Source organism: Coffea eugenioides, chromosome 8, assembly GCF_003713205.1.
Source record: "Coffea eugenioides isolate CCC68of chromosome 8, Ceug_1.0, whole genome shotgun sequence".
NCBI lineage: Eukaryota > Viridiplantae > Streptophyta > Magnoliopsida > Gentianales > Rubiaceae > Coffea > Coffea eugenioides.
This window is the reverse complement of record NC_040042.1, coordinates 39629345-39645153: the sequence shown is the minus strand read 5'-3', so window position 1 is coordinate 39645153 and position 15809 is coordinate 39629345. Positions and strand designations below refer to the sequence as shown.

Genomic DNA, 15809 nt, shown 5'->3' with positions numbered 1-15809 from the left:
AAACCAAACAATTGAGCTTTGACGGGTAACTTAATTGCAATTCATCCAGACACGCTGTGCTGTCGTACCATCCCCCTTCTGATTCTAATTCCCTAAGCATGCATGAAACGGAGCTCTGGTTGTTGTGATAAGGTTGCTGTCCTTCAAACAGCTTTTGCACAATATAAAACAGCACCAAGGCCAAAGTAGTTAAAAAAAACAACATCCAGAGTCATTGATGAAGCTGGAGGAGGTAAACAAAGAAACTTTTGAATTTACTTTTAAACAAGCAAATTTTATACGTCAAGTGGGCTAAGATATATTTGACTCTCGCAAAAAGAATAGAAATGATTTACATACTAGAAAATTCTGCAGGCCAAAATGTAGATGCCCTGATCAAAAACTTATCTGTATTCACCCTGAAACGTCCAAATTAAGTTTTATTTGTTTTTCTCCTCTTCTTTCTACAATTAATGTACAAACTCCTAATAGTAAAGCAAATAAAACATATGGAACAAAAGATCATATATATCACAATGATAAAAATCTAAAGTAAAACAAAGAAATCGAGAGACCAAAAAAAAATGGATTGGCAAAAGTTAGCAGCAAACAAAATGCAAGAAAAATGCAAAACCAGTCATTATCACATGCTACCAGCCCGGCCAGAAGCGGCTTTTGGAGATTTGAATTTGGACATGTCGACAAGGTCTCCAAATAACTTGTCTTCAGGTTTTGAGGGCTTTCCTGAAGGCACGTGCACGTAGGAAGGAGTGGAACCAGGATAAGGTGAGTTGCCCAGGACACTGTCATCCCTCACAGAAAGACCAGACATTCTTTGGTCAAGGTACTGAGCACTTTGTTGCTGTCCATAGCCATAGCCATAACCTCCCATTTGGCTGCCATACATTTGCTGAGGATACATGTAAGCCATCTGGCCAGATTGCATCGGTTGAGGATACATGCCCATCGATAGCCCCCCTTGCATCGGTTGTTGCATGCCTACATATTGATTGCTTTGTATAGCCTGATGGTTAATTGCACCAGGCTGCGCACTGCTGATAGGTTGAATATACATACCAACATACTGGTCATTTGGAATAGGCTGTGATGGATAAGTGCCACCTGGCAATGGCTGAGACTGCGTTGCAACCACCTGTGTAATTTGTTGAGAGCTGTGACTGCCTGGCAATTGGTTGCTATCTGAGGGCTGAGCCTCCCATGGAGGAGGAGGAAATGAACCACCAGTTTGAGCACCTACCAAACAACATAACAGGTTAAACATTTTGCATCCTCTTAGTGAAGGCAAGTCTGTTCAATGAAAGCAGATAAGTGGATCAAATCTCTATGTCGAAGGTCTATCAAATTAATTTCTCTGATTATATCAGCCCAAATAATCCAAATCCCCAATTAATCGGGCAAAATTACCGTGCTGCATTTTGGGATTTATTCTAGGTAAAACATCAAGAAACTTCAACTCTATGAGAAAGAAGTACCTAGCAGTTCCCTGCAATCAGTTTTGTGATACAGGTACCTAATTGTAAATGCTCAGAAAGTTTGAAAAACAAGTTTTACAAAAACCCTCACAACCTAAAGTCCTCAAGAAGTACCAAAACGAAATTTCTTAGTGACAGCAAGGGAAGCCAGACAACACACTTGACCCTATTTGGTACCTATCCTAGTGCAAGGACACAGCTCCAAAGAAATATTAATATCTGAAAAAGCAGAAAATTCTGGGCACAAAAATGTACCATAAGCTGGTAAAGATGGCTGCTGTTGCTGAGCAACTGCCCCATTCCAGGCAGAGTTAGACCCTTGCGCGTAGAGAGACTGTTCATATTGAGGGAACATTGTGCCAGGGGCACTTCCATTTGGGTATATTGGCGATTGAGGAGTCGGAAAGCTCTGCTGCTGCTGGACTTGAGGGGGTGTAGGATATGTTTGTCCAACAGAACCCATTGGTTGAGCGTTGCTACCTTGTGAAAACATGTCAACAAGTGCTAGGGCATTCTGCTGAGAAACAGGAGTCACTGGCTGCGGTTCCCCGAAGGTTACAGGAACTATTGCCATCGAATTCTCAGCAGTAGGTGAGCTAAAATCATCTCCACTCAAAAGATCCATTTTTGGGCTAGCCTTGGTTGGAGTTGTTGATGGACCATTAGCTGTCGGTGGGGCAGGAAGGAGTAACTGTGTCCCTAAACTGGCATTAGAAGTAGATCTGCAAAAAGACATGCTGATTTCAGTACTTAAAGAGCAATTAAATCAGCATACGAGATCCTGTAGCAAGACACTGCAGTTTCTCGATCTGAAGAATACATTACCGAAGCACCAAGTAGACGTAAAGTAATTTAGCACTAAAAGCTACAATTTCTTGTGCAGAAAAGCAATTGATCGCATATCAATTGTGTCTATAGCATGTTACTATTCCAATATAATCTGCAATATTCAGAAATTGCTCTTGTTGGAAATCAGCCAGTCTCCCTTATGCACCACCAAATATTCATCTCAATAACATGCCCATGCTTGTAGGCATGTACTTAGAGAAGAAGTTCATGTTCTCTTTTATTGATACAAATACTACAAGGTAAAGCTCAATGTTCGTGGCATATATTTACAGAGAGCTCGAGGAACTTAAGCAATATTTATCTCAATAACATGCCCATGCTTGTAGGCATGTACTTAGAGAAGTAGTTCATATTCTCTTTTATTGATACAAATACTACAAGGTAAAGCTCATTGTCCGTGGCATATTTACAGAGAGCTTGAGGAACATCAGCAATATAGACATGTTCTACTCTATTTCACATTGTTACCTAGAGGCTAATAAGCCTGCGGACATGCTCTCAAACATGACTGCACTACTGAAGAGGATGTGGTCTACTAAGTCTTTTGCACATCTTCCTCATCTAGTTAGAGGGGGAATTGAATACAACATGCCAAGGTCTTCATCTTTTTATTATGCTTAATTCTTGTTTTCTCTATTCATTGTAAGGGAGTACTACTTCAGGTTGATAGGATTTTTTAAGTCATCAAATTGCTCACGTACTTTTGGAGGCATGTTTTTTGCCTTGCCCCCCCCCCCCCCCCGGGTTTTTAAAAATTATCAATAAAATTTAGGGCTGGCAACCCTCCCCCATGTATGGTTTCTGCCCCAAAAAAAAATAGTAATCAAAAGGTGTCCTCATTGATGTATAGCACAGAAACTAGTGAATTAATCTGTGAATTATCTCCTAGGTGTCTACAAATATTGCATATGCATCTTGTCATTCTATTGTACTCGTCTGTCTAGAAGTGCCAAACTCCAATAGATCCAAATACTCGGCCTTTCAAACAAGATTTCAAGCCTCAATTTTTTCTATAATGTTAATCCTGATTAAGCATTTATCTTTCATCAAATGAAAATCCCGTCTCCAACAGAGCCCAAGAATTTACAACAAAGCACAGAAGTAAACTCATTTACCCTTGGTCAGTACGTTTGCTATCTCCAGTATCAATAAGTGGAGAATCAACATCCACAAGGGATTTAACAGGTTCTGGCTTTGGTTTCTCTGTTTGAACTGATGATCCTGAAGAAATTGCTTCATGCTTAGCCAAAACACGTTGCAAATCATCATTCAGTGATAGTCCTTGGCATAACAATGATTCATCTCTGCATTAGGTTGGAAAAAAAGGCATACTAATGTTAAATAGAAGACATTATAAAGTGGAGAAATTGAACAAAAGGAAGCACATTACCAAATAACACGTTTTGGAACCCAATCCCACAAAGTATGAAAAGAAGTACTCTAGAATGTTATGCCACTTCCAAAAATCCACATTATAAGAAAATTCAACCATATTATGAAGGTAGGCTACTAGGATCTGTCACAAAGGAATGCCACAACAGATCCCATAACGAATTTATCAAAATTAAAATTGCTGATGAGAAAGTTTGCGATGACAATAACTGGAAACATGAGCTACTTAATATTTAGTAGCACGAGTGAGATTTTCATTGAACATTTCTGGTCTTCTGAAACCATCATCCACAAGAAGCACTGGGATTTCATACAAAAAAAAACCTCCAAGATGACTCTAAAGGACTTAAGAATAAAATGGGCTGAAAATAACTCCAGCAACACATTCTTGCAACTATAGTAAAACGAGAGTATATTACAATGAAGAAAAGGCCTATATTGACGATCTAACTTTCTTCAATTATAGAGCTTGGGTAAGAAATCTTTCCTAATTCAGAACTTCTAATTCATGCTACCTTCCTGGATATAAACTGAAACTTACTTTATATCTTTTCTTCTTGTCCCTTTCAGAAAGGAGGAGACTTTTTCATCAAGTAGATATTTTCTTGTCCATGATAATTCACTCCCCATCAAATATATATAACTTTCTAAACAAGATGATCAAAAAACATCACTTGTGGGCACACGAAGCACTAAATATAAACTTATAATACATTTTCCTTTCCCGTCCCCCCCCCCCCTTTAAATGGTGACATGATACATACATAGTTGGTAACAGTCCTTCAAGAATAGGACCAAGAGACTGGTCAATTTCAGAGTCAGCACAAATAATAATTACAGACCCAATGTAAACCACATAAAACAATTGCAAGGACCTTGATCACATCACACTTCCCATAATTTGGGAGGTTTTCTTATGTAATTGAATTTGTGAAATCTGTCAACTACTCTTCGCAATTTGTCCCGATCCTAAAAAAGAGTCAAAAATGGCAAAAAACAAGCAAGCTTCGAAAGAGAGAGAGTGAAAGGAGATTTAACCAACTGCACATGATAGACAGTAGTAGAAGTAAAGTAAGGGCTTACGAAGTCGAGTTAACAAGGTGTACCACTCTTTGCTTGTATGTCCGGCATTGTTCCACCAAGTCAACAATAACCTCCTGCCTCAGTCCCTGGCATTGAAATAGATAAAATTATTGCTAATTTCAAAGATTTTAATCACTCAAAATCTGCAAACATGAAGACAGATCAGGACATCTAAAAGGAACTTATACAGTGCAGGATCCACCATAGGTGACCTCAGCAGCTAAATTGGAATATATATCACCAAGAGCAAAACGAGTGGTGCAGAACAAGTTTTCCCTTTAATTGCTTAAGAAAGAATCATACCTCTTTATTCGCTGGATCCAAAGCATTTAGCATTTCTGCCAGGACATCCATAATTCCACGTGCATTTTGAATTTCTGTCAGACTAGCAAAGCAGATGACTGCTGTTAAAATAAAATAAATAAATAGGTAACTAGCAACTGCAACACAGATGTGTAGATAATAGACATTTTATTCAGAAGACACAATATTCAGATCTAATCTAGCATTCAACAGCTATCACAATTGAGAGTACTTCAATTGCTAGATCAAAAATATCTAATTCACAAGCACAGTATAGAAAGTAAAAAAATGGGCAAGGTTAAGTTACTAGCTCATGCAGCTGAAACAGACAAAAAGACAAGGGTTGTGGATCACATGTTCACAGTTTCAAACATTAGCAAACTGAATGCTCGAAATTGTGCAATACCAAACAAAAACAAGAAATTCCTCTGTTCAATTATGCGTATATGCTAACTTCTTTTTCATTAGCCAAAAGAAGAATTTACTACATACCTTAAGGTAGGAAATTCAGCCTCTGCTGAAGACTCGGCTTCCTGTCTAGATTCTGGGTTGTGAAGATTTTGGGGATAAGATGACAGAGGCTGTGATTGAAGGGGAGTGAATACAGGTGCCGACCTCTCAGATCTCTGAGGAAAAACTGCTCCAATTCGCTAAAAAGTTAAGGGCTATGGTTAAGAGAAGTTCGTGGAAATTGGCAGCACATTAACAACCAAACATCAAATATGAACTTTAATCATGAAAACACTCTGTTGGCATACCAATAATTCCTGGTATGCAGCAAAGTACTGTGGGTATCTTGCCCTTGGTCCTCCAAATGCTTCTTGCCAAGTATCTATGAGAATCAATATCTTCTCTTTGACATGGAAGTCGGGCTACAGTTGCAAATAGAATGTCATCTCCAACATCAACACGAGGAAACAAAAGAAACAAAGAAGTCACATACATGTGGCCAGTAATTACCTTCTTTTTCACAATTTTCACCATCTCATGAAGCAAATCTTTCTCAGCAACATGCATATGGACAATATCACCACAATTCTTGACAATTGTCTCCAAAAGCTAGAATATGATAATCATATAAGCAAATTAAACTACAACTAATCTTAAAATAATGAAAGCTAAATTAAATTTCTAACGTGTTTGCTATATGTCAAGTAAACCATTATATACAAGTACAGGACAGAAAAGATCATAAAATTTTTTTGCAGATTCCAGGAGTGCTAGAACAAAAGTGATGCACCACCAATTTATAAAGGAAGAAGCACTGTAAAGGACTTCTGATAATGCATAGATCAGAACTTAGCAGATTACCTTTAAATTGTCTTAAAACGAGTATCCTCAAAACAAATATTCATTATGAATCCTGCTTAATAAAACAAGACCTCAAAAACTTTTGCAGCTTCATTTTCAGTTTTAAGCTTTATTCAACAATACTATAATTTTCTTAATTTCAGTCTCACATAACCTCTTACTCAGAAGTGAAATGCCAAATAGATTTTAGCAGCGTATTGTTTAGGCAATCTAAGCCTCTGCCAACTCTAAGGAAAATTACTGCTATTCCTTCTGGATAATTCCAAAACTGAGTTCATTTTGCAAAAATAAGAAATTAAATTATAGATAGTCACTAACTTCTAATCCTTTATAAACTGGAAAGGACAGTAAGAATAAACTAACAGCGTCCCTGTATGTTTACCACTTTCAACTTTAAGCTATCATAACATTGAATTTTTCCAAAATAAATGTGTCTAACCAATCTCTGATATCTAAAGTGAGGAATATTTTTACATACATATTCCACATGCGTTGATTGGAATAGTTTCATTCACATCCTGCATTTCGTTTGAGTTCAACACGGTTAAGTAACTAAACATCACTAGAAGTTTGGAACCAAGACCTATCCCCCTCCTTTAGAGTCACAGATAAGCATTTAACCACAGACACACGAGGCTTATAGTCATGTTTGCTTTTTGCATCTGTTTTTAAGTTATCTAAGCTGTCAAGATCTCATGTCTGAGATGCAATCCTTGAGATGTATTAGCAACTTTTCTTTTCAACCTTTTAACTACCATCCAAATTTTAAATCCAAAAATAATTTTGACAAATTACTTTAAAGAAGTTAAAAGTAACTAGAAGAGGTTCTAAGTCATCTAGTTGATTGGCATCCTTGTCAAGGATGACTCAAGATGAAGGCAATTATGTATCAGCCACAAGAATGAAATGCAGAAAAATAAGTCACGGAATTGTAACACATCAAATATCAAATAATATGCCAGAGACCAAAACCATTATGAGGTAAAGTAAGAGGAATGGAAAAAGGTACATAGAATGCCCGGACTCTGAAGACAAACGTGAAAGGTGAAAAAGAAAAGGAAAGAGAGAAGGAAATAAAAAATAGTTTCAGATGCTCACTGTTAAGGCAAGAAGCTGGACTTTTGGATTCTTACTACCAAGCCGTTTTTTAATGCCTTTTACAACATCCTTTGCTTGCCTGGTGGAATCGAAACCAAATTAGCTACTGGGAAACTCTTAGACAAGAAATTACACTTATGAATAGCACTACAGCACTATTGTATTACGCTGACATTCTACAATACAAAAAAAGAAAAAGTAAAAACAGATTCTCAAGTTACTTGACAACGGTTCTTCAAAACTGTAAAAACATCAGCTAACACTGCAAACAATGCCATGTAAAAGAATGTCAAGTTGACCACACTTCCAGATAAAAAAATTATGAACAATCATGTTAAATTGCCATCAAGTGTCTCATAAAAAAGTTCAACATTTTGACATGTCAGCGATGCCACTAACTTAAACAAAACATTTGTACAGAAACTGTGATTAAACTGAGTGTCGAGGAAAACAATAAACATGAACAAAAATCTTCTTCATTAAGTAATCCTAGTTTTGAAAAAGCAAGCAGCTCTACAAGAGTAAAGCCATATAGTCTCAAGACCAGAGAACACATTACTTGAAAAAAAAAAATTCTCTATATATAAAGTAGTAATAGAATATTTCTGTAGCTAACCCCAAAATTCATGAGATAAAGAATTTTTTGAGCTCAATGAAGTTAATCATCAGCAAAATCCCTTAACCCTAGTTTAGGAAGACAAGTAAGATTCACAAATAAAAGGAATTGAGGATTCATCACAATAAACACAGACATGAGGAAACCAATGTCAATAGGTAAGCAGGCACACTTTGAATCAAGGGACAGCAAGGGGAAACAAAGGGCAGTGTTAACCAGAGCTGCACAAAGCTTGTAGGGCTACAGCAAAAGAAATTATTTCTCAACAAAAGATGATGGTTTGCAATTTTCCGGGAAAAGAAATCAACTCTGCATATCTGCAATAAAGGTACTGATTTTTTACTCCAAAGAAATAACAAAAGTTTAATTTATAATAAAAAAAATTAGGACCAAACATAAAAATAAATGCAAGAGATTCATATAAAGAACTGTTACACATGATGGTACTAACTTCCAAGAACAAAAAAGGTCCAAGTTCAGATAGTGGTGGGAAAAGGTAATTGTAATTCCAGAGCCAGCTTAACCTTTTCCTCTAATCTTGTTGCTATATGCGCCTACATACACCATACTATCACGTATTACTTGAACACGACAAATGTCATAAATCCAATTCAACATGAACTCCAGAAAAACAAAACAGGTTCTGAATAGAATGGTTCTCCTGCATACCTGCCAGGTGAGATTGGTTGACAACAAAACCGAATCCCTTTTCAAATCCAAAACAGAGCCTAAATAACAACAAATGACCAAAAGATCTTCTTTTTCCATTTTCCCAGACAAACGGCAAAATAGAATGCCATCGTCATATATGTACCCCTAACTACCTCAGAGTTCTGAATCCAACACCCTAAGTGCTTCCATCCTTCAGACTGATATCATCACTTCCTAGCTCTAAACCTCCAATTTATTCATTTTAGTTTCTTCTTCAAATAACTTGATTAGTTACACACACGATCTTATTTCGCCTAATTTCTCAGGTAGTCAAATGTCTGCTTTTCTAAATAACCTAAAGTCCAGCAAATTCAATTCTTCCACACAACCAAGTATTCAATCAATTCTCAAAAATAAATAAAACACTCAAAGCCATTAAAAGCACCACTTTTTACGAAAACTTCAAATAACCGCCTTCCATTTCAAACTCATCACAATTCAACCAATACAACAGTAAAACAAAACGCTGAAGAATCCTATATATATATATATATAATATATGAGAACACACACAAGCAAACCAACAAATCACACAAAGAAGCATAGAGAAGCATACGCAGGATCGTGATTGCACATATCGCAGATCTCGATATTCATAGCCCAATCCGGCCCGATGAGCATGTCGCTCGTCGCTCTGTCCACCATCGCATTCACCATCTTCTTCTTATTCCTCTTCTCCTTCTCTCCTTCCTTGTTCCTTCCTTATATCCACACGTAGTCGCTTCAACCCTAATCTTTACCTCGTCGGCGATCAATCGGAATCCAACCACCGGTAAAAACCCCGGTGAGATCAAAAAATGGAATAATAATTCCAACTCTAATTACTCCTCACTAGAATCAACAATTGAAAAAAAAAATTTTGATATTTTCGGAGTCTCCAAAAAAATTGATCTTTTCGTGATTGCACTTTCTTTCGGGGTCTTATCACATACACACTTTCTCTCTCTCTACGATTAACGATGATATTTGTGTGATCGAACCCCGGAGTTTTGATTTTTCTGTTATTGCGATTTCGGGGAGGCGAATTTAGAAGCTTTTTCGTATTTCTGAAAAAATTAAATAAAAAAAAAAGGAATAAGACCCGGCCAATAAGACATGAACGCGTGGAAGGGTACAGGGCTCGAGTTTGTCTTTGCAAGTCGGGTTAAACTCGGGTCAATGCTGTCAGCGTAGCCGACTTTTTTTAAATCGGACGGTCCGTGATGGTCTAAAATTGCTTTTTTTTTTTAGTGGCTTTGTTGTGGGCCACGTCGGCGTTGCAATTTATGGAATAATTTGGAAGCTTTAATTTGATGCTCTTTTTTGGTAAGCAATTGTTTTATGGAAGAAGGCAAAGTTCAGAGGATTAAGAGAGCTATGGGTTCTGCTAAAACCATTTTGGGTCTTCTAGCAAAACAGCTATGGAGGGTTCTGCTGAAACCAAATTTATTGGTAAGCAAAGTCATGAGAGGAAAATACATGAAAACTGATCATGCTCTCAACAGGGTGCCACCAGCATCATCATCTTTTATTTATGAAGGGAATGTGGGAAAGGATAGGTGATGGGAAATCAGTAAAAGTCTGGGAAGAAAGAAGGGTTCCAAACACAAAAGGAAAGAATTTGGAAGCTAGCTCCTGTAAACTGGGAAGGTCTTAATGGTCTCCAGTCCAACTTTTGGAGATGGTGGGAGGGATTATTACAGGCAAAGGAAAGAACTGATGGTCAAGATCACACTGACCTGACAATTAACATCCTTTGGCAGATATGGAAAGATAGGAAGAGAGTGATGCATGGACAAGCAGCAAGGAAGGAACTAAGCTGTGTACAGAAGGCTCAACAGGAATGGTTGGAGTTCAAGGAAGCTGAGGAAGTAAATGACAGAAAATGCATTGCTGAAACAACTCATCAGCATCAAAACAGGAACTGGTGCCCCCCTGAACAAGGGATAATCAGAATTAACACGGATGCTGATATAGCCTTGTAAAGGAACAAAACAGGAAGAGGAATAGTAGCAAGGGACTTCAAAGAGGAATTGGTGAAGGGCTGGGCATTGCAGGAGCAAAAAAGGGGTGAGCCCCTCGTAAACGAATGTCCATATGTATTCAATACTACATTTTTTTTTTTTTGAAAATATTCAATAAGTACTCATTAACACGTTTAATTTTACTCAATGAATCATGTATATACACACTAATAATTATTGTTCTCTCTTAGCATTTATACATTTTTTTATTAATTTTACTTTTTTAAACGTGTCTGTCTGACAGATGTCTATTAAGCCCGCGTTAATATATATTTTAGATGTTACATTTTTAGAAATATAACATTAATTAGGAAAAGTAAATAAATATAAAAGTGGGTATATATGATTAAATACAGAAAGTATATAAATGCAAAAAAGGTTGTAATGATTATTAGTACGTGTATATACATTGAATACATGATCCATGCAACTATGCCGAGGAAAAACTGTCAACATGTTAGTAAAGGGCAGTGGAGGTATTGCAGAGACTGAGACAGTGGACCTTGTTTGCGTTGCTCATGAAGAATCAAGAAATGAGGGGTCCTTCAATCATGGGCAAAAAGACAACCATCAAAATTCCAAGACAGCTGTGGATGATTGGATTGAATTCAAAAAGGCTGGAAGGATTGCAAACAATGCTGAGTTGCAGATCACAATTCTGTGGAAGACTGATGAGTTTCACTTGTTTCCCTTTACATTTTTCTATTGTTATGTAGAACAATTATTTGACAAGTCAATATTCTAGAGTGCTTTTTATTTTTTTATTTTTTTGAAACTTCACTATAATGTGAGAAAAATCATATCATAATACGTTAGCCTAGTTTTATTGTATAAAACTAATACTGTCATGTAGACTAGTATATGATACTAGAAGCTAAAATGCCGTAAAGAACCTCCAAAATTCCTCACAGTTAAGTAAAATTTGATCATTGAAACTTTAAAGTAATTGAAATTTTTGAAGCCAGGGCGATGGTTTCCATCTTTTCAACAAAACTGGGAGAAAAGAAGGGTGAACATCTACACATGAGCAGAAACAGTGCAGATCAATAATCAATTGGGATTCTCTACAAATGAAGGAATTTTACACCCATTTTCATTCTTACCAATGCCCTAGGCCCATTAGTCAATAATGATGCTAGAACACAGCTCCATATTATAAACTACAGGAAACTTGAAACAAGATTTTGTGATATGTAAATCTAAAAGCTTCCAAAATGTTTATTCAAGAACATGACTGTGAGCGTGTCTTCCTCCTAGCAAACTGCAAACAGGTTAGTAAGGGACAGGGACTCGTACAGAAGCAGGCCCCGATTTCATGTCCTCCAGAATAAGTTTCAGTAGAGCCTGAGATACTGGACCTTCTTTGCCTACAAAGAAAAGTACACAGAAGTCAATAACCAATCACTAATTCCTGGTTGTCTGAGAGTAGGCAATCACCCATCACTGTCTTAATTATCCAACATTTCGCCAAAAATTGCACTAGTTCAATAACAGCGCAGAGTGAACATGAACAGATATCGATCTATGATATGCTCTAGTCTCCATTCACCTAGTGATATGCCGCGGTTAAACGTGTAGAATTTTCATCTGTTGCAGGGACATTGTTAGATTTCAAATTGAGAAAAGGGCCAGTCTGTTTATCCTACGATCTACAACTACAAGTCAAATACAAGCTTCAGAAGCTGCTTCTTCAACTTTAACGAAATTTACAACAGATACTATTGACTCTTGAAATTGTGATCAAAGCTGTTATTCCCTTAAAATTATTAGTACATAGAATCTTAAAGCTGATAAAATTTAGTGAAAATAACGTGATATTCGAGTACTAAATCATTTTCTGAAAACATAAATCACAATAGGGGAAGGGAAGCTTATGTTTTTGAAGTACAAGACTGCTTTATGGCTTTTTCTCCATATATGGTGAAGAATCTTAAGCTTTGACAAGACATAGGAACTTGGTAGGAAATATACTATTATTTGCCAGTTTATCCATCAGAAGAGAAAGATATTACTCCCATCCTGACTCAGCAATAAGTTGGTTAGGGAATAACCTAAATATAACCAGTATTACTAATCTACAATGAACCATAAGATTCTCATACTAATTGCATCAAATATGCTAAACCTTACCATTACCAATGACCTGTTCATCCCATTGCACCACAGAACGGATGAGAACTCCACTGCCTATCAGCATCATTTCAACTGCATTCTTCCCTTCCTCCACAGTTACTTTATCTACCCGTATGTTCTGGAGTATTCCCTCCCTTACAAGACTCTCCGCAAGCACCAGAGCCCTTCTAGCTGTGCAGCCACTGAGAATTTTGTCAAATTCAGGCATCAGGAGTTCCTTTTGTTTTGTTACAAAGGCCACATTCATGTTAGGACCTTCAGCTATAAAGCCATCAAAATCCAGCCATATTGCTGCATATGCACCATTTTCCTCAGCTTCCATTTTTGAAAGCGCATTAGGAAGATAATTCACACTCTTCATGACAGCAAACTGAGGAGGTTTAATTGGAATTGATGAAGTAACTACTCTAATACCACTATAATCAGGAGGCGACTGATTTTGAATAACTATAGCATAAAGAGCAGACTGATGACAGCCTGATGAAGATAACTGAAAATCACCAGGTCCTGCTGAAAGCCAGTATCTTAGTGAGCTTTTTCTGCACTTGGAAGCACTTACAGTTTGTATGAGTATTCTTCTAATGCTGTCCCTGTCAAATGGTAGCTTAATCTTGGCCGTGGTAGCTGACCTTATGAAACGGTCAAGGTGTTGGTCCAATTCATAAAGATATCTGGGATATGAAGGAAATGAAAAAGTTACCTCACATTAAGTAATCACTAAGCCAAGTTGCTTTCCTCTAGTTGCATTATAAACAACAAAGAAAGAGAAAAGAACAACCAAAAATTTGTTTGTTCATAAAGAAGGCTTTAGTACCCGAGGACTTGTTTGTTCATAAAGAAGTTAAGACAAAATAAGGACAAATTCTATGAGCAATGTACAAATTAAGTTTAAAACTGTCACTTTAGATTTTACCATAGAAAACATTTGTCAACAGAAAAATCTGAAGCAAGAGAAATTACCATTGCAGACAATCAGGAGCGATATTACAAAAATAGAAGTTGATATGATGCACATGCATGGAAATTTTTATGCATAAAGCAACTAGTGCCAAAACCAAACGCCTGCTTTAACAATAACAGCAAATTTCTTTGAACCTCTACCAGATGATAATGTCTAGTGAGAAATCCATCTTGCTAATAGTAATCACATAAAAGAATCTTCCAAAAATGTGCCACACGGCAAAACTCAAAAGGAACTTATGTGGTCCACATCTGCAGAGACGAGTTTAGGTTTCTAACCCGTCCATAATGGCAGCAGTGTCAAAAACTCCATGCCCTCTGTGGACCATGTGGTCATCCATGGGGATTACCATTGCAGATGGATCTGTCGTTATTCCACCAAAAACACTAGAGTACATAGCTAAATACTGCTCTTTGCTTTTATAAGTTTCTCGGCTTGTCCTTAACCTCTCAATTGCCTTCACCACAGAAATAATATCAACAATAGCTATTAGCATCATCATCCACAACCAGTTCTGTTAATAGCTTCGATTTCCTAAAGCCTTCGATACATACCCAACTAAAATCAAAGCTGAAATAATTGAGATGGCAAGACTGGCAACAGGATTAAGCTAATTAGACAAGTCTCTCATAGTTAAAGCAAATATGAATTGAATTAACAACAAAAAGCAACCTATTCTGCCACCTTCGCATCCCGTCTGTCTATCTTATCTTTCGCAGACCGCATATAACAAAATTAGGTAATTCATATATTAAGACAGATGAAAAGTTGAAAACAAACCTCTGAGCAAGAAAGAATTGGTACTTCAGATAATACAGTAGATTCTGTCTCTGCCAAATGAAAAAAGTTAGTGAGTAGAATTTTCTTTGGTTATTCTTTTGCAGGGAATACGGCAACAAAAACCAACAAAAGTAGGAAAAATACCTATAATGTATTACTCCAAGATAGTGAATTCAAGCTGGTTAAACTTTTTTTTTATTATTTTTTTGGGAAAAGCTGATTGAACTTACTGGTGGAAGACTTGGTCTGATACGAATTCTTGATAGCAAGAGATGGTTTTAGCTGAATTTTAACAAGCCCAGGTGGAAAAGAGCAGAACCCATGTCTTGAAAATACGAAATGTTTCGGAAAACCGAGTAAATTTGAGGATTGATCGCCCAACTTTAAAGCAATTAGTGAAGATTCTGAGATGGGTCTGGTCAGAGATGAGAAAGAAGCCATTCAAGAAAGCTGATTATCAGTGGAAAAGAATATCAGAGCACTAGAATTTTGTTCAAGGAAAAATCTTCAATCATCAATATAATGTAGATTGATGGAATTAATAATTTGTCAAGTGGTTTGGTGCCGGATCGAATTCGTTCTAAACAACTAATTAATTATTTCTTGATTGAAAACAGCCAATATAAAAGGTGAAGGCCGTTTAATCTAAGCGGCTGATGAAGGCGTTATCTGAAGTGGTATTACTATCATGCCTCTAACCGATATAGTATTGAAGGCGTAAAGTGAAACCAGATTAACAAACAACGCCTACAAGATTGCACTATTGCACTCCCATGTGACTCTGAGTTAATTTCAATTCTCATTTTATCAAGTGAAAAAAAAGGGGCAAAAAAGCATTTGAACGTTTTGAATTTCCTGATTTTTGAAACTGCATTAGGCGGTGATTTTCTCATATAACACCTTATAGGTTGGTCTTTTGGGGGTTAAATCATGAGATGAACTTATTTAAGAAGGTTATTTGTTCGTCATCGCTTCACTATATGTGAATTCACTAATATAAATAGGTTATTTGCATAGTTCGTATTCTAAAATAAAAAAAATACTTATATTATAAACATATTTTTAATAAATTTTTTATTTTTCTAATCACATTTTTA

The 15809-nt window shown here is 36.7% G+C and overlaps 2 protein-coding genes across 3 annotated transcripts; both read right to left on the bottom strand.

Annotated features, from left to right (window-relative positions):
- Positions 1–372: 372 nt before the first annotated feature.
- On the bottom strand, positions 373–9847 carry LOC113779652 (TOM1-like protein 9). Its single transcript, XM_027325322.1, has 10 exons — positions 9392–9847; positions 7509–7587; positions 6060–6158; positions 5858–5971; positions 5592–5749; positions 5100–5181; positions 4797–4882; positions 3437–3625; positions 1728–2194; positions 373–1233 (listed from the first exon to the last, which is right to left on the bottom strand). The coding sequence occupies exons 1-10, from the start codon at positions 9490–9492 to the stop codon at positions 623–625; spliced, it is 1986 nt and encodes a 661-aa protein (XP_027181123.1). The 5' UTR covers positions 9493–9847; the 3' UTR covers positions 373–622.
- Positions 9848–11862: 2015 nt separating this feature from the next.
- Positions 11863–15245, bottom strand: LOC113781181 (D-amino-acid transaminase, chloroplastic). Of its 2 annotated transcripts, XM_027327054.1 has the most exons (6): positions 14943–15245; positions 14713–14762; positions 14211–14389; positions 13531–13642; positions 12969–13341; positions 11863–12205 (listed from the first exon to the last, which is right to left on the bottom strand). In XM_027327054.1, the coding sequence occupies exons 1-6, from the start codon at positions 15151–15153 to the stop codon at positions 12111–12113; spliced, it is 1020 nt and encodes a 339-aa protein (XP_027182855.1). In that variant the 5' UTR covers positions 15154–15245; the 3' UTR covers positions 11863–12110. The 2 variants fall into 2 exon arrangements, with proteins under 2 accessions (XP_027182855.1, XP_027182854.1); XM_027327053.1 differs by having other exon boundaries at positions 12969–13642.
- Between the last annotated feature and the right edge of the window lie 564 nt (positions 15246–15809).

Excerpts from the sequence above, each read along its gene's own strand:
- LOC113779652 (XM_027325322.1), bottom strand. The coding sequence starts at position 9,492 with ATGGTGAATGCGATGGTGGACAGAGCGACGAGCGACATGCTCATCGGG. Across the intron at positions 7,588-9,391 it reads ATGTGCAATCACGATCCTGC|GCAAGCAAAGGATGTTGTAA; the intron begins GTATGCTTCTCT and ends CGATTCCACCAG. Across the intron at positions 5,750-5,857 it reads CTGCATACCAGGAATTATTG|CGAATTGGAGCAGTTTTTCC; the intron begins GTATGCCAACAG and ends TTAACTTTTTAG.
- LOC113781181 (XM_027327053.1), bottom strand. The coding sequence starts at position 15,153 with ATGGCTTCTTTCTCATCTCTGACCAGACCCATCTCAGAATCTTCACTA. Across the intron at positions 14,763-14,942 it reads TCAGACCAAGTCTTCCACCA|AGACAGAATCTACTGTATTA; the intron begins GTAAGTTCAATC and ends TTCATTTGGCAG. Across the intron at positions 14,390-14,712 it reads CAATTCTTTCTTGCTCAGAG|GCAATTGAGAGGTTAAGGAC; the intron begins GTTTGTTTTCAA and ends TCTGTGGTGAAG.